At 45.6% G+C, this 17,735-nt stretch overlaps 1 protein-coding gene across 9 annotated transcripts in view; it reads left to right on the top strand.

Moving 5' to 3' along the window:
• Nucleotides 1-15,251, top strand: part of vps13c (vacuolar protein sorting 13 homolog C) — a 41,552-nt gene extending 26,301 nt beyond the window's left edge. For 8 of the 9 annotated variants that reach the window (XM_040162241.2, XM_078086072.1, XM_040162250.2 and 5 more), the window contains 26 exons: nucleotides 192-489; nucleotides 984-1,373; nucleotides 1,519-1,623; nucleotides 1,894-2,049; nucleotides 2,123-2,248; nucleotides 2,351-2,484; nucleotides 2,805-2,931; nucleotides 3,261-3,496; nucleotides 4,185-4,329; nucleotides 4,927-5,067; nucleotides 5,144-5,225; nucleotides 5,364-5,433; nucleotides 5,506-5,617; nucleotides 5,705-5,818; nucleotides 6,054-6,178; nucleotides 6,248-6,329; nucleotides 6,624-6,737; nucleotides 7,201-7,276; nucleotides 7,513-7,676; nucleotides 7,752-7,797; nucleotides 8,097-8,220; nucleotides 10,945-11,059; nucleotides 13,410-13,501; nucleotides 13,590-13,713; nucleotides 14,056-14,139; nucleotides 14,258-15,251. In XM_040162241.2, coding sequence (XP_040018175.2) covers nucleotides 192-489; nucleotides 984-1,373; nucleotides 1,519-1,623; nucleotides 1,894-2,049; nucleotides 2,123-2,248; nucleotides 2,351-2,484; nucleotides 2,805-2,931; nucleotides 3,261-3,496; nucleotides 4,185-4,329; nucleotides 4,927-5,067; nucleotides 5,144-5,225; nucleotides 5,364-5,433; nucleotides 5,506-5,617; nucleotides 5,705-5,818; nucleotides 6,054-6,178; nucleotides 6,248-6,329; nucleotides 6,624-6,737; nucleotides 7,201-7,276; nucleotides 7,513-7,676; nucleotides 7,752-7,797; nucleotides 8,097-8,220; nucleotides 10,945-11,059; nucleotides 13,410-13,501; nucleotides 13,590-13,713; nucleotides 14,056-14,139; nucleotides 14,258-14,359 — 3,484 coding nt within the window. In that variant the 3' untranslated portion in view covers nucleotides 14,360-15,251. Of the gene's footprint in view, nucleotides 1-191; nucleotides 490-983; nucleotides 1,374-1,518; nucleotides 1,624-1,893; nucleotides 2,050-2,122; nucleotides 2,249-2,350; nucleotides 2,485-2,804; nucleotides 2,932-3,260; nucleotides 3,497-4,184; nucleotides 4,330-4,926; nucleotides 5,068-5,143; nucleotides 5,226-5,363; nucleotides 5,434-5,505; nucleotides 5,618-5,704; nucleotides 5,819-6,053; nucleotides 6,179-6,247; nucleotides 6,330-6,623; nucleotides 6,738-7,200; nucleotides 7,277-7,512; nucleotides 7,677-7,751; nucleotides 7,798-8,096; nucleotides 8,221-10,944; nucleotides 11,060-11,473; nucleotides 12,057-13,409; nucleotides 13,502-13,589; nucleotides 13,714-14,055; nucleotides 14,140-14,257 lie in introns of those variants that run through there. The other variant, XM_078086073.1, reaches the window with a different exon arrangement.
• The last annotated feature ends 2,484 nt before the right edge of the window (nucleotides 15,252-17,735 follow it).

The following is a 17,735-nucleotide window of genomic DNA, read 5'->3' as shown; positions in this document are numbered from 1 at the left end:
TCCAGCTAGTTTTTACTTTCCGACGAGCGAACGGAAGGAACAGCGGACGAGGTCGTTCACGTAACGTTAGCTTAGTGTTTCAGGGCCGTCAATCACCTCAAGCATCGTTTAAAGGGATTTCATTGCCTTCAGACTTGTGGGGCTCTACAGATGTTGTCGGTGTGATCTATGCCCCTCCCCCCCCCCCCCAGATGTCAGCTGTTTGTGCGTCCGGCGGGTCGCCTGAGCGGTCGGTTCGGTCCGTCCTCCACCTGCGTGTCCTGGAAGGAGCAGGTGCACCGCAGCGCGGAGGTGCGCTCGGTGCTGCAGTGCCCGGCCAGCGACAGCGGCCCGCTGCCGCTGATGGTCAGCGCGCTGGCCGTCCCCGACCGCCTGGGACACATCGCCAGCCAGGGAGAGGAGGACTGGGACCCGGCCTACGTCCTGCACCTCCACCCGGTGGCCACGCTACGCAACCTGCTACCTTACACCGTCTGCTACCTGATGGAGGTACGCTCCTTTCATCGGGACGAGACATCAGTAACCTAAAGACACCTGAGCTGCATGGTCCCATGCGGTCCCATGTGGTCCCATCTGGTCCCATGTGGTCCGGTGCGGTCCCATGTGGTCCCATGTGGTCCGATGCGGTCCCATGTGGTCCCATGCGGTCCCATACGGTCCCATCTGGTCCCATGTGGTCCGGTGCGGTCCCATGTGGTCCCATGTGGTCCGATGCAGTGCCATGTGGTCCCATGCGGTCCCATACGGTCCCATGTGGTCCCATGTGGGGTCCCATGTGGTCTGATGCAGTCCCATGTGGTCTGATGCGGTCCCATGTGGTCCCATGTGGTCTGATACGGTCTGATGCAGTTCCATGTGGTCCCATGTGGTCTGATGCGGTCCCATGTGGTCTGATGTGGTCCCATGTGGTCCCATGTGTTCTGATGCGGTTCCATGTGATCTGATACGGTCTGATGCGGTTCCATGTGGTCCCCCCTCCTCAGAGCTCAGCCGACTCTTGTGAGCTTCAGGAAGGCAGCACGTCGGACCTGCTGAGCGCTCGCGTCTCGGGGGAGATGCTGTCCCTGGTTCTAATGAGGTACCAGGGCCGCGACTGGCACGGGCACCTGCGTGTCGAACAGGAAGTGCCCGAGTTCTTCGCCGTGTGTCTGGCCTGCGACTCCGACGCCAGCCTGACGCTGGACGTGAGCGTGCACGTGACGAGGACGGCCGGCCGCCTGCTGCTGTCGCTCTTCAGCCCGTACTGGATCATCAACAAGACGTCCAGAGTGCTGCAGTACCGAGCCGAGGACGTCAGCGTCAAACACCCCGCCGACTGCCGGGACATCGTCCTCTTCTCCTTCAGGAAGAAGAACCTCTTCAGCAAGAGCAAGGTGAGGCGTGTGGGGGTCAGAGGAAAATCGCTCTCATCTAAATTCAGATAATTGTGAGTTCATTTCCGTGGATTGAACGAATGCTTTGAGACCAAGGACTTTGTTTGCTCGTTGTCGTGGTGATGAGCTGAGGTTTTGGTTGCAGCTCCAGCTGTGCGTGTCCACCAGCTCCTGGTCGGACGGCTTCTCTCTGGACACGGTGGGAAGCTACGGCTGCGTCCGCTGTCCCGCCAACAACATGGACTTCCTGGTAACTAAGTTAGAACCGGACGCTCAGACCAGTTTCACCTGCCGGTGTTTGGTGAGAGGAAGGAGGAGGAGCTGATTAGTGGCTCCTTTAGTAGTTCGTGTATATTTGCTTTTTTTTTAATTCTTCTTCGACATTAAACTAAACTGTGGGTCCGTTTACACAGTTTATGAATCGTGTTTTTCTGGAGCGAACGGCCAAGCGACTCATCCATGAAGTCACCAGGATGAAGTATTAATAGAAACATGGCTCAGTGCTTGTTGGTGCCTCCAGGTGGGCGTCAGCATCCAGATGAGCAGCTCCAACCTCACCAGGATCGTCACCATGAGTCCGTTCTACACTCTGGTCAACAAGTCCTCGTACGAGCTGGAGGTGGGAGAGGTCACCGGCCAGGCCTCCACCAGGTGGCACTACATCGCCTCCAGCGAGGTTTGTGGCGCCGCAGACGGTCCCCGACGCGCAGAGAGCCGCTGTGGGCTGTAACTCTGTTGTTGTGTCGCAGTGTGCCCCTCTGTGGCCCGAGGACAGCTCGGGGAAGCTGTGCGTCCGCGTGGTCGGATCCGAGTCCACCTCCAAGTGCTTCTTCTTCAACCGGCAGGACAACGGCACCCTGCTGAGCCTCGACGTGGTCGGTGTCTGAGCTGATTGACCTCTGAGGGCCTCCAGCGTCCAGCGCTGCTCACCCTGTGTGTGTGTGTGTGTCTGTGTGTGTGTGTGTGTGTGTCTTCAGTGCGGCGGGATCATCGTCGACGTCAACATCTCCGATCTGTGCACCATCATCAGCTTCATCGATTACTACGAAGGGGCGGCTCCAGCCCTGCTGCTCAACCACACCCCCTGGGTCACCATCAGCTACAAGCAGAGGTCAGAGGTCACACATACACGCACACCACATGAGCCCTTTTTAGGAAGATCTGACTGATTCTCTTCAAACAGGACATTTTTAAATCTGATCATTTAGTTTCTGCAATGATGTCATCTCGTTTTTATTGTTACTGCTCCGATTGATTGTTTTTCTAAGCATGTAAAGTACCACGAGTAGCTTATGGAGGAGCTCTGTCTCTCTCTCTGTCTCTGTCTCTCTGTCTGTCTCTCTGTCTGTCTCTCTGTCTGTCTCTGTCTCTCTCTCTCTCTGTCTCTCTGTCTGTCTGTCTCTCTCTCTGTCTGTCTCTCTCGCCCCCCAGCGGCTCGGCGATGGTTCACCAGCTGAAGCCCGGCGAGGCTCGGCGCTTTGCGTGGGACGACCCGGCGGGCGTCCGGACGCTCGCTTGGAGCTGCATGGAATATTCTGGAGAGCTGGACCTGCTGAAGGTCTGACTTCTAAACATAAAGTAACGTAGAGCAATGGGACGATCATATTGATAAAATAAACCATGCCCTCATCGTGGTCGGAGTCTTTCAGCCTTTCTGCATGACAAAGAAAGTATTTCTGCACTGAGGAAGATGGACATGTTTTAGTTTATTTGCCTCAGATGTCGTGTTTGCAGCTTGTACAGTAAATGCAGGTTTCTGTTTATGCTGCAACGCCAGTTATGAAGCAATGTTTCTACATGTGTTTGGATTATGAACCCGTCAAGTCGGTCACTTAACTCATTGAAATGTTTGACAGTTAAACGAGTTGAGCGTGTGTGTGTCTACAGGACGCCGTGGGTCAGTTCTCCTACGACAGCCTGTCTCAGGTGCACTGGGTGTCCTTCTTGGATGGACGCCAACGGGTGCTGATGTTCACCGAGGACGTCGGCGTGGTGACAAAGGCTCGACAGGCCGAGGAGCTGGAGCAGTTCCAACAGGAAGTGAAGGTGTCTCTGCAAAACCTCGGTCTGTCGCTGATCAACAACACCAACCGGCAGGAGATCGCTTACGTTGGCATCACCAGGTAAATGCATCACCAGGTAAATGCATCACCAGGTAAATGCATCTCCAGGTAAATGCATCACCAGGTAAATGCATCACCAGGTAAATGCATCACCAGGTAAATGCATCACCAGGTAAATGCATCTCCAGGTAAATGCATCTCCAGGTAAATGCATCTCCAGGTAAATGCATCACCAGGTAAATGCATCACCAGGTAAATGCATCTCCAGGTAAATGCATCACCAGGTAAATGCATCACCAGGTAAATGCATCACCAGGTAAATGCATCACCAGGTAAATGCATCACCAGGCTAATGCATCACCAGGTAAATGCATCAGCAGGCAAATGCATCACCAGGTAAATGCATCACCAGGTAAATGCATCACCAGGTAAATGCATCACCAGGTAAATGCATCACCAGGCTAATGCATCAGTGTGAGTGTCATTGCCATGGAAACCTGCGTGCATTCAGTTGCTGAATGTGCTTCCAGCGTTCTCTGGTTGGTAATCCACCAATGTGAGAGACTTTGGAGGCTTTTGTCTCTGGATGAAGAGCATCTGAAACACGGCTGGATTCTGGTTGGTTGCTCTGATGTATGATTCCTTCATACGAGCTCAGCCACTGGAGCAGCGATATCTTTATTTGTTCCTGGTCTCCTCCAGCAGACGGCCAGTAGTCAATAAGAGCGTGATGTTTGACCCGTTACAGCTCAGGTGTGGTTTGGGAGATGAAGCCGAAGAACCGCTGGAAGCCGTTCAGTCAGAAGAACATCAACCTGCTGGAGAAAGCCTACCAGAGTCAGCAGAGCGGGAAGACCCAGGGGGGCTGGGTCAAACTGGAGACCAACCTGGAGGTCAGAGCTCAACCCCCCCACACAGGCCAAATACCATGTTTCTCATTTACTGTATCGTGCCTCCTCCTTCCCTTTCCTTGACTCCTTGCGTCTAGTCCCGCCCCCTTGAAGAGGAGGAAGAGGATTTTAAACAAGCGTCGTTTCTGAAATACACAATCAGCTGTTCTTTGTCTACATTTGATGAGCATAACACTAACTTTCATATTTGAATTAATTAATTACCAACGCGGCAGAACGTGATAAATATAATATAGACACGATGACCTTCATGACATAATAATATAATAATGACATAATAATATAATAATTAAACATGTCGATGTTCTAACCGCTGAATTGGTAAAAGTAAAATAACTGTCAGGTGAATTTAGTTATTTAGGTAAAAACATCCTGAAGGAAAGAAAACAGGTGAAATGAAAACACTTTCGCAGGGAAATAAAGCACTCGTAGCTCCTCCATCCTTCCTCCCTCGACTCCTCCATCCTTGTGAGGAGACAAGGAGACGCGTGATCAAGGACACACAAAGGGGGGAATAAGAGAGATCTCAGTCTCTGGTCCAATGAGATGGGAGAGATCCTGTGATGTCACCATCCGCAGGTCAACCTGAGCGGAGCCCTCATGGCGATGCGTCTGCCCTTCTCCTGCCCGCTGAGGCGCAACTTCCTGTCTGGGATCCAGGTGGAGTTCAAGCAGTCGCCGCACCAGCGCAGCCTGAGGGCCCAGCTGCACTGGCTGCAGGTAAACACACACACCGACACACACACACCGACACACACACACACACACACATGACCGGCGGGGCGTCTGTCTGCAGGTGGACAACCAGCTGCCAGGTGCCATCTTCCCCATCGTCTTCCATCCTGTTCCTCCTCCCAAATCCATCGCTCTGGACTCTGGTTAGTTTCCGCTTCCTTTGACCCTTTGAGCCTTAAAGCTTTCTGTTTCTGTTTTAATGACCAACGTTTACCCTCCGTATGTATTTGATCAACAACGACCTCACGGAGGGTCTTTAACTCTAAGCTCCGCCTCCACAGAGCCCAAGCCCTTCATCGACATGTCCGTCATCACCAGGTTCAACCGGCACAGCAGCGTCATGCAGTTCAAGTGAGTGGGAGTGGCTTTGGGCCGATGACGTCGCTCCGGGTCAGCAGGTCACCGGGCCGCTCTGTCCTGCAGGTACTTCATGGCGCTGGTCCAGGAGATGGCGGTGAAGATCGACCAGGGTTTCCTGGGAGCCACCTTGGCCTTGTTCACCCCCGCCGCAGACCCCCAGGCGGAGAGGCAGAAGGTCCGAGCCGGGCTGCGGGTTGAGGGTTCGACTCCCTGACTCCCGAGGCGGATGTGGCTCACGTTTGAGCGTCTGTTTGTGTTTCAGTCGCGGCTGCTGGAGAAAGATCTGCAGCTGCTGCAGACGGAGATGATGGAGGCGCCGCTCACTGACGCGTCAGGACTCAACTTCTTTGAACACTTCCACATCTCACCCATCAAAGTGAGACGATCACGTCTCACCTCTTCTCTTTTCATTTCATGACTGTTGTTATACCCCGTATGCCTCCTCCTTCCCTTTCCTTGACTCCTTGCGTCTTAGTCCCGCCCCCTTGACGAGGATGTTAAAGAAGCGTCGGTTCTTTGTCTACATTTGATGAGCATAACACTGACTTTCATAGATCTAATCTAGACTTTATTTATTTGTTGGATGAATGATGTCACCGATCATCCTTCAGCTCCATCTCAGCTTGTCTCTGGGCTCCAGCGGCGATGACCAGGAGGCGGCGGCTCTTCAATCCTTCAACCTGCTGCTGAAGAGTATCGGAGCCACGCTGACGGACGTCGACGACCTCATCTTCAAGTAAGTGACTTCCTGCTGCAGAGCGACGCGTCGGTGTGAAGAGGACTGACGTGTGCCTGTGGTCCTCAGGCTGGCCTTCTTCCAGGTGAAGTACCAGTTCTACAGCAGAGAGAAGCTGATGTGGGCCGTGGTTCGTCACTACACCGAACAGGTAACGCCTTCTTTGTTTGATCAAATGTACCATTACAGAGATGACGGAATGTAATAATACATTTTGAACAATATTAAAGCACTTCATTTAACTAATGAACACATTCTAAATCCCATATAATGAATGACGTGTCCATGATTTACTTGGTGCTGTAGTTGTTCTAAAGGATGAATATCTATTTATTACGTTCATGACGATTTGCTCTGGTCTTAATTTCCTGGACGTCTTCAAGTGTCAAAGTGAACTTGAGGAGGTAATTAAAGGGATGATCCGCGGTGTTGTTTGTTGTTGCAGTTCCTTAAGCAGATGTATGTTCTGGTTCTGGGTCTGGACGTCTTGGGGAACCCGTTTGGGCTGATCCGAGGTCTGTCCGAGGGAGTGGAGGCCTTCTTCTACGAACCCTTCCAGGTAACGAGACCTGTGCGCTGCAACGTGGCCACGAGTCCGAACCAATCAGATTAGAAGAACCACTCGAACCAAATGTGAGAGATTACGTCACATCACGGGTCATGTGATCAGACGCTTTTATCCAAAGCCACTTACATTACAGTTGTCACTCGTGGCTTTATACATTTTTGCCCGAGGAGCAATCAGGGGTTTGGCGTCTTGCTCATGGGCACTTCCACCATGAAGCAGCCGGGGCTCGAACCACCAACCCTGTGGTTCCCGGCGCAGCCTCTCTACTCCATGCGCGGCCATACATGGTACCAAAAGGATTACATGTGATGTCACATATAATTATGATGTCTGTGAAACGGATCTGATCCAGACTCTGAGATGGTTCCTCGGCGTTGAAGCTTCAGCCTGAATCTGCTCTGTGAGTCGTGTATAAATATCAATCATTAATATGAGTGTTGAATGTGTCCCTCAGGGAGCCGTTCAGGGTCCCGAAGAGTTTGCTGAAGGTTTTGTGATCGGGGTCCGGAGCCTGTTGGGTCACACGGTTGGTAAGAAAACCAGATACCGCCAAGATGGCTCTCGGGTGTAGAGAGATGCATTGTGGGTAATGTAGGCACCTGCTTCCAACCGGGGAGAAGAGTCACTTTGCATCGTTTAGTTCTGTTTAGTTGTTTTTTTCCGTTAAACTTTCAGTCTGACGGAGTTACGCAGGTATTATTATAATAATAATAATAATAATAATAATAATAATACAAAGCACGCGTCTCCTCCGGCCGGCCTGCAGGCGGCGCCGCCGGCATGGTGTCCAGGATCACGGGTTCGGTGGGTAAAGGTCTGGCGGCCATCACCATGGACAAAGAGTACCAGCAGAAACGGCGAGAGGAGATGAACCGCCCGCCGAGGGACTTTGGACAGAGTCTGGCGAAGGGGGGCAAAGGACTGCTGAAGGTCTGTGGACCCTCAGAGGGACGCCAGGTGACCCGCTCGGCAGCTGATGGTCAGTAACACGTTGTGTCTCCACAGGGAGTCATGGGGGGCGTCACAGGCATCGTCACCAAGCCGGTGGAGGGTGAGTACACGCATATATAAAAATATGGTTACATTATTATTCTATATATATATATATATTATAAAGGTCTAGATATTGTCAATGTATCCACAGTAACAGTTAACAGTAGTGACAATAATGTTTGAGTCTGCTTTTGTGTGCATATCTATCAATGTCTGATGCTTTATGGGGGTCACATGTAGTGTGTAACCTAAAGAACGAGTGTGTGTGTGCGTGTGCGCGTGTGTGTGTGTGCGTGTGTGTGTGTGTGTGTGTGCGTGTGTGTGTGCGTGTGTGTGTGCGTGTGCGTGTGTGTGTAGGGGCGAAGAAGGAGGGCGCGGCGGGCTTCTTTAAGGGCATCGGTAAAGGTCTGGTGGGCGTGGTGGCTCGGCCCACCGGGGGCATCGTGGACATGGCCAGCAGCACCTTCCAGGGCATCCAGAGGTACGCTTCACCTGAGGAGTCTTCTTCTCTGCTCTGTGTGCGTCCGCTGTCTCCTCCTCTTCGTCGTCTTCTTCTTCTTCCTGTTGTCTAACTAATTTTCACATCTTCTGCTTTTTTGTTTTCTGCCCGGTGTCGAGTTTCGTTCTTTTTCTTTTTTCTCTCGTCGTTCTTTGTGTGTGAGTATTTCACCGCGGGACGCGTTGAGGCCGAGCTCCGCCCCCCGAGGCCGAGCTCCGCCCCCCGAGGAGGAGCTCGGCCTCAACGCGTCCGGCAGGTTGTGGTTGCGTGTTTGTTGCCGCTCTGCTGCGGACAGACGGTAAGTTGCTGCATCGTGTCATAAACCCCCCCACGGTGTCCTGGACCCGACTCATGCTAATCGTGCATTCGCTCTTCACGCCCGCTCCGTAAACCCCGCCCCCCCTGCTGGCTGCGGCATTGTGAGCCGGGAGGCCCCGCCCACTGAGGAGAGTTGTTTATAGATACGTTTCTTCCCGGATCATTTCAATCCAATCAAAAGCCATAAAAACATTTATATTAGTGCTCAGTCGTTGCCTGGGCAACCTGCTTGTCCTAAAACATTTCCCAGCTGCCTCCGTGATCTTCATCCCCCATCCATCACGTGACCTCGTGAGGTCATGATAACCTGTTGATTGTTACCGTTTCATGCTGTCACCGTAGAGGTCACGAAAGGTGAGACATCCTGATGGACCAGCATCGTGTGCACTGAAATGAGATCAGATGACTCCTGATTCAACTAAACCAGGATTAACTACAGATATTATATGAAATCAACTAATCCGGGATTAACTACAGATATTATATGAAATCAACTAATCCAGGATCAACTACAGATATTATATGAAATCAACTAATCCAGGATTAACTACAGATATTATATGGAATCAACTAAACCAGGATTAACTACAGATATTATATGGAATCAACTAAACCAGGATTAACTACAGATACTGATGAAATCAACTAATCCAGGATTAACTACAGATATTGTATGAAATCAACTAATCCAGGATCAACTACAGATATTATATGAAATCAACTAATCCAGGATTAACTACAGATATTATATGAAATCAACTAATCCAGGATCAACTACAGATATTATATGAAATCAACTAATCCAGGATTAACTACAGATACTGATGAAATCAACTAATCCAGGATTAACTACATATATGAAATCAACTAATCCAGGATTAACTACAGATATTATATGAAATCAACTAATCCAGGATCAACTACAGATATTATATGAAATCAACTAATCCAGGATTAACTACATATATTATCCAAAATCAACTAAACCAGGATCAACTACAGATATATGATATCAACTAATCCAGGATTAACTACAGATATTATATGAAATCAACTAAACCAGGATTAACTACAGATTTTAAATGAAATCAACTAAACCAGGATTAACTACATATATTTTATGAAATCAACTAAACCAGGATTAACTACATATATTTTATGAAATCAACTAAACCAGGATTAACTACACATATATGAAATCAACTAATCCAGGATTAACTACAGATATTATATGAAATCAACTAATCCAGGATTAACTACAGATACTGATGAAATCAACTAATCCGGGTTTAACTACAGATATTATATGAAATCAACTAATCCGGGATTAACTACAGATATTATATGAAATCAACTAATCCAGGATTAACTACAGATACTGATGAAATCAACTAATCCAGGATTAACTACATATATGAAATCAACTAATCCAGGATTAACTACAGATATTATATGAAATCAACTAATCCAGGATTAACTACATATATTATCCAAAATCAACTAAACCAGGATCAACTACAGATATTATATGATATCAACTAATCCAGGATTAACTACATATATTATATGAAATCAACTAAACCAGGATTAACTACAGATATTAAATGAAATCAACTAAACCAGGATTAACTACATATATTTTATGAAATCAACTAAACCAGGATTAACTACATATATTTTATGAAATCAACTAAACCAGGATTAACTACACATATATGAAATCAACTAATCCAGGATTAACTACAGATATTATATGAAATCAACTAATCCAGGATTAACTACAGATACTGATGAAATCAACTAATCCAGGATTAACTACAGATATTATATGAAATCAACTAATCCGGGATTAACTACAGATATTATATGAAATCAACTAATCCAGGATCAACTACAGATATTATATGAAATCAACTAATCCAGGATTAACTACAGATATTATATGGAATCAACTAAACCAGGATTAACTACAGATATTATATGGAATCAACTAAACCAGGATTAACTACAGATACTGATGAAATCAACTAATCCAGGATTAACTACAGATATTGTATGAAATCAACTAATCCAGGATCAACTACAGATATTATATGAAATCAACTAATCCAGGATTAACTACAGATATTGTATGAAATCAACTAATCCAGGATCAACTACAGATATTATATGAAATCAACTAAACCAGGATTAACTACAGATATTATATGAAATCAACTAAACCAGGATTAACTACATATACTATATGAAATCAGCAGAACCTTTTCAAGCTGTCTTTCAAACTGAAATGTGTCACAATGTTTAGTGTTTTTAAGTTGTCATCGATATGATACAGATGGTCACTCACTGTAAACTCTGGTGTGTGTGTGTGTGTGTGTGTGATGTCAGAGTGGCGGACTCCACACAGGAAGTCACCCGGCTGCGTCCTGTGCGTCTCATCAGGGAGGACGGCATCATCCGCCCGTACGACCTGACGGAGTCGGAGGGCTTCGACCTTTTTCAGGTTTGCTTGCTGCGCCTCTTTTTACTCTAAATAGTTAAGAATATTAATTATATATTTATATATATATTTGATAATTTAAGGTTCCATTTTATTTATCAAATACACACCAGCACTAATAAAGGTCACCTCATCGCCGCATGTTTCCCTTTAAGAGCAGTGTTGTGGACACCATGGCAACAATTATTATATATTATAACAACATTAATACATTACATTACATCCTTGTGGTGACGCTTTTATCCAAAGCGACGTACAATAAATGCATTCAACCATAGGGTACAGAAGAACAAGAAAGTGCAATTTCCTAATACAATAGAAATAAGCATACGGTCTGTCTCTGGGACGCTTCCCCTTTTAAAACCCTTAATCAGTTTCTTCTTCTTCTTCTTCTTCTTCTTCTTGTGTCACATGCAGCCTGATGAGGAATAAAGAGGGTGGATCAACGTTTTCATTCAAGTGCTTTTAATGACCATAAACAATATTATAATTGTTATATTAATATAATTAATTCTGTCTCACAAAGCTTTGAGGATTCACCCTGTAAATACTCCATTAATCGATTAATCGATTCCTATTGTTAATGACACATTTATCTATGAATATTGTGCTGAGATCAGTCGGGATTCTATGCATGCACAACGTTCTATATACAGCATATCTATATATCGCATATTATACCTCAAACTGTTGTTTGTTGTACTTTTTTCTTTCTCGAATAGAAACATTGCTGCTTTTTAGTTCGGAGATATTAAAGTAGTTTCTTTACTTTTTGTTATTGACTTGTTATAAATCAAAGTTTGCAATAATGTTTTTTCTACGAATGTGTTTCACCTCCTGTAGATCTCAGTATTTTTGTAAAACATTGGATCTCCTCTGAACTTGTAGTTATAAATATATGACGTGTGATATTTCTGTATCTGTATCTGCATGACCTCTGACCTTTGAACTCTGCCCTGCTCGTGTGAGACGATTGTCAATAAAACTACTTCCTGATTAACACTTTCACTCTCTGCTACTACCGGCTATCTTCATAACATGAATAAATATATCTGTATATATATCCAGATATATGTGTGTTACATTTAGCTGACACTTTTATCCAAAGCGACATACAATGCATTTTTAACTCATGGTTTTACTTTTCTTTCTTTTTTAACCCGTCCCTGCTGTGAGGGGAGCGATTCGGGGTTGAGTGTCTTGCTCAGGGACACTTTGACATGGGACGTGGAGCAGCCGTCTTCTAGTACCACCACTTGTAATTTCTGATACAAAGCTATGAGAGACTAGTGGTCTACGCAGTTTGGTATTCTCATAGTAGTATTCTCATAGTTGTATTCACATAGTTGTATTCTAATGGTGATATTGTTATAGTAGCTCTATAATAGTGGTTCCCTTACAGTGGTATTCTCATAGTAGTATTCTCATAGTTCTTTCACAGTGGTATCTTATAGTGGTATTCTTATAGTAGTTCTTTCACAGTGGTATCTCATAGTAGTATTCTCATAGTAGTTCTTTCACAGTGGTATCTCATAGTAGTATTCTCATAGTAGTATTCTCATAGTTGTATTCTCATAGTTGTATTCTAATGGTGATATTGTTATAGTAGCTCTATAATAGTGGTTCCCTTACAGTGGTATTCTCATAGTAGTATTCTCATAGTTCTTTCACAGTGGTATCTTATAGTGGTATTCTTATAGTAGTTCTTTCACAGTGGTATCTCATAGTAGTATTCTCATAGTAGTTCTTTCACAGTGGTATCTCATAGTAGTATACTCATAGTAGTTCTTTCACAGTGGTATCTCATAGTAGTATTCTCATAGTAGTATTCTTATAGTAGTTCTTTCACAGTGGTATCTCATAGTAGTATTCTTATAGTTCTTTCACAGTGGTATCTCATAGTAGTATTCTTATAGTAGTTCTTTCACAGTGGTATGTCATAGTAGTATTCTCATAGTAGTATTCTTATAGTAGTTTTTTCCCAGCGGTATCTCATAGTAGTATTCTCATAGTAGTATTCTTATAGTAGTTCTTTCACAGTGGTATCTCATAGTAGTATTCTCATAGTAGTATTCTTATAGTAGTTCTTTCACAGTGGTATCTCATAGTAGTATTCTCAGAGTAGTATTCTTATAGTAGTTCTTTCACAGTGGTATCTCATAGTAGTATTCTCATAGTAGTTCTTTCACAGTGGTATCTCATAGTAGTATTCTCATAGTAGTATTCTCATAGTAGTTCTTTCACAGTGGTATCTCATAGTAGTATTCTCATAGTAGTTCTTTCACATTGGTATCTCATAGTAGTACTTGCTGCATGTCTCCCTGTGACCCCCATGTGCTCCCTTTCTCTCCAGCGCTCTGAGATCAAACATCTGGAAGGGGAGGTCTTCAGAGACCACTGTCTGTTCCCTGGACACCGGAAGACCACCATCCTCATCACCAACAGGTGGAGCGCCTCAGAGAGTCCTCCATGTCGCGTCTGCTTCACCACATTGTCCCCGTTTGTTGATGTTGTTGTTGTTGTTGTTGTGTAGGAGGGTTTTGTGCATTAAGGAGATCGACTTCGTCGGCCACTTTAACCGAGAGTGGGAGTGTTTGTTTGAGAACTTCTACCGACCTCCAGCTGTGACAGGATCTGAGCTGAAGATCTACTGCAAGGTGCTGTCTGTCTCTCAGCCTGTCTCTCAGCCTGTCTCTATCTGCCTCAGGCTTCGTCCACACTACTACGTGTTTGCTTTAAACACACATGTTCTGCTACGCTGGGCGTCCTCACTACATGTGATGAAAGCGGATCACGGTGTCACTCCCACTCTCTGATTGGTTCTTAGCCGTCGGGACGTGTCCTTCCCTGATTCGTCACAGTCCTTTCATGTGTTTTCTTCCTGTTTACAACGGCACGTGCAGCGTACTTTATGGTCATGTGATGTACGTGTGGACTGAGTAGTAGTGTGGATGTAACCTGTCTGTCTGCATGTCTCACTGTCTCTGTCTGTCTTTCAGGAGCAGCAAATGTTGAAGTTGCCAAAGAGAGACGGTCAGGAGTCGGTGAGGAGTGTCCAGCTTAGAGACCCAAACACTGCTCAGGTAAGCCAACAATAATAACAATACCGTTGTTATTATTATTATTATCATTATGAAAAATACTGAGTATGTGTGGAGGGATGCAGCTTTTTTTTCACCTGGTTACCGTGGTTACCCACAGAAAATGCAGGCGGCCATATCTGATGCCCAGATGGCGCAGCGGCAGCATCACATGGCGCGTCAGAGGTCCCAGCGCTTCCTCAAGGGGAACGGCCAGCAGTGATGTCACGCCATGTCGGCACGCCCACTTCCTCAAAAACTGCATATTGTAAAATATGTAAAGGAAATAGTTTATTTACCAAGATGAATCTATTGTTTTCTTTTGAACTTCTTTTTTTCTAGGATCCGTCCAAAGAGCTGTATGATACGGGTTGTGGGTTTGATTTACACCTGATGCTCTTATTTTGAAGTTTGACTGGTCCAAAGAGCTGTATGATAAGGGTTGTGGGTTTGATTTACACCTGATGCTCTTATTTTGAAGTTTGACTGGTCCAAAGAGCTGTATGATAAGGGTTGTGGGTTTGATTTACACCTGATGCTCTTATTTTGAAGTTTGACTGGTCCAAAGAGCTGTATGATAAGGGTTGTGGGTTTGATTTACACCTGATGCTCTTATTTTGAAGGTGAACAAGATCATGCTGCTGTGAGGCATTCTGGGTAAGAATCCTTCATCAAATGACGGGTAATGTGATGCTTATTGAATTGTGGAGAAGGTTATCTTTGTTCTGATTGGATCATATTTTAGTTTGAGGGTTTGGGTTGTTCTTCTCTGCTGCCACATGGTTGAAGATGAAGTCACGTGTTGCACTAAACTAATATTTACAATAATTTGATTATGAATGTTTTCTGGGGATTATTCCTTAAAGAAATAAACAATTATATCCCTCAGAAGAGAATAAAAGACATTGCAATGTCTTTAGATAATATCTTTGCTGTTTAATCCATATAATATTCAGTGGAATTGGTTCCTCGCATGGATCAATAAATCCAGGGATAGCGAATGTTTACATGTGTTTCACTATTATTTTCGTAATTCTTAAATAAGTTTTTGCTTCCATATTCATGTTTGAAAAGCCATATGATGTGTGACTTAAATAAATGTCTGTGAGTCGTGACCTGTTGTACATGAAGCTTTACAACGTGATCAGCAGAGACACGTGGACCCCAAATCCTCTCCAGGTCCACTGGTCCAGGTCCACTGGTACAGGTCCACTCGTCCAGGTCCACTGGTCCAGGTCCACTGGTCCAGGTCCCCTCACTGGCTTTACTGGTTTGGGGTTGTGAAGCTATTGAAGTGGTTGGATGAGTTTTAATGGAACAAGGATCAGCTCGCGTTCATGTATCTACACACTTCTCTTATTGTGAAAGTTACTGCGTGTTCATGTATCTACACACTTCTCTTATTGTGAAAGTTACTGCGTGTTCATGTATCTACACACTTCTCTTATTGTGAAAGTTACTGCGCGTTCATGTATCTACACACTTCTCTTATTGTGAAAGTTACTGCGCGTTCATGTATCTACACACTTCTCTTATTGTGAAAGTTACTGCGCGTTCATGTATCTACACACTTCTCTTATTGTGAAAGTTGCTGGAAGCAGGTGTGAAGGATGTTTGGTCTTTACCTTTATTGCTGTTGTCCCAGACTACGGAGGTGATATTAAGACCTAAAGTGACAAGTACAGCCACTATGATTCAAGTAGTATGCAAGGGGAGGAAGGACGAAACCATGGTAACCAGAGCTGATGAGGGTGATGCCGCCCTAGATGTGATCTTCTCCTGTATCCAGCGTAACCGGAGCCCGCTAACTAGCCGAGTGTCTCCCTATAGTCCCTATAGTCTCTGCAGGGACCCGGTGAGGTCCACGTCCAGCGGCCTGCTGTCCCACCTGGTTTCTTCCCACGGTAACGTGGCATGAGAACACCGTGGAACCAGCAAGCTAACGTCAGCGAGCTGCTGGAGGCCCAGCAGACGTTGTGAGGAGCTCGTGGGGCCTCTAGTTGCAGCTTCGTCCACTGTCTGGTGACGAAGAAGGTTCAGCTTCCTCTCAGATTAAACTCAAGGACGTCTGTCAGCTGATTGAGCTGCAGACCATCCTGTCTCTGCAGAGACCAACAGATTTATGGTCTCCATGACAACATGTTGATGACATCTTGTTCCTGCACAGCGGAGACAGGAACTGGGGTCTCATCACATCTCCTGAGGTCATCTCCTCAGGTCATCGCCGTGCATCCGAGCATTATGGTTCTCAAATGTGTGAAGGTCAGTTCGGACAAAGAAGTCCAACAGATGAACAGAAGAAAAAGATCTAAAACATGAGAACCATAAAGAACTTGGTAAAGAAATACAGGACGAGAACAGGAGAAAAGACAAAGAATATAAATATAAATACAATATTAGCAATTGACAAAATAATACTTGCATTTATTCTGAAATCTTTACCAGCATACTGTTAAACAAACAGGAGGCCTCTAAAGAGAAGCACAAGGAAGGAAAGAAGCAGACATGGAGCTGGATATCCGTGTGCATTCTGTACAGGAGAAGATATGAAGACATCACAACCTGTCGGTGCAGGAAAAAATAATCGCCACCTGTGTAGACTCACACCTGGAGAATAAAGCACCTGAATCCGACAAACACGTAGCGATTAGCACCGAGGAAGGAAGGCGGACCAGACGGTTCACACACATTTCATAATGTTTCTAATGAAATCACATCCTCATAACAACGGGTTCTGGAAGCAGGCGGAGACGCTTATCAGAGGATGTAGAGACGACATGTGAGTCCGGATCGAACTGGTTCCAGCAGTTGGAGGTTTAGAGTTCATTTTCATGACTATTTTTTTGTATAATAAATCATTTTGTTTACGTCACCGTACAAAAAGTCACCGTTGATGACCCGTGTCCTGCCATCTATATCTATATGTATATATACCTATAGATACATCTATACGGTATATATATATTATACATGTACCGTGTATCGTATATATGGATAATATAACGAGGCGTTCACTGACCCACCGAGCGTGTTTACAGCATAGCTGTGTTAAATATAATCAAACGTTTCCTGTTTACGTTGACCTTCATCTCTTTCTGCTGCTCTTCAGTTGACTCACAGTTTCCGTCCTCCAGACTCTGGCGTTATTGCTCAGCGGGTCAGTGAAGGCAACACGGGCTTCATCTCATCATAATTATTTACATGTCCCAAACTGTTAAAGAGGCCCCGCCCCCCGTGTGGCTCCTGCAGCTCTTTATTGGGCATAAAGTGGAGTTCAGCAGTGAGTCCTCCTTTGTTCTCTGCTGGAGGTTCTGCTCCTTCAACCAGACGAGCGGAAGTCGACCTGGAAGCGTCGGACCTGGTTTGTGAGCACGTCTGAGGGGAGACATGTCACCTCTGTGGTTGGACGACAGCCATGGACACATGTAGTGATCCATCTCAGTAACATCTCAGTATTATTCATAGTATTATTTTCTCTCCCGTTGCATGTGGTGTGTTCAGCGAGTCTTACTAAGCAGTAAACATGCTTGTTAAAGTCCTGGGTGGATTTGTAAAGTGGTAGAAGCACAGCCGGGCTGTGTGTTGGGGGGGCGGCGGGG

The sequence above is a fragment of the Gasterosteus aculeatus genome, chromosome 12 (assembly GCF_964276395.1).
Source record: "Gasterosteus aculeatus chromosome 12, fGasAcu3.hap1.1, whole genome shotgun sequence".
NCBI classification, from domain to species: Eukaryota; Metazoa; Chordata; class Actinopteri; order Perciformes; family Gasterosteidae; genus Gasterosteus; species Gasterosteus aculeatus.
Note: the sequence above shows the minus strand (reverse complement) of the source record. Positions and strands in the feature narration are given on the sequence as shown.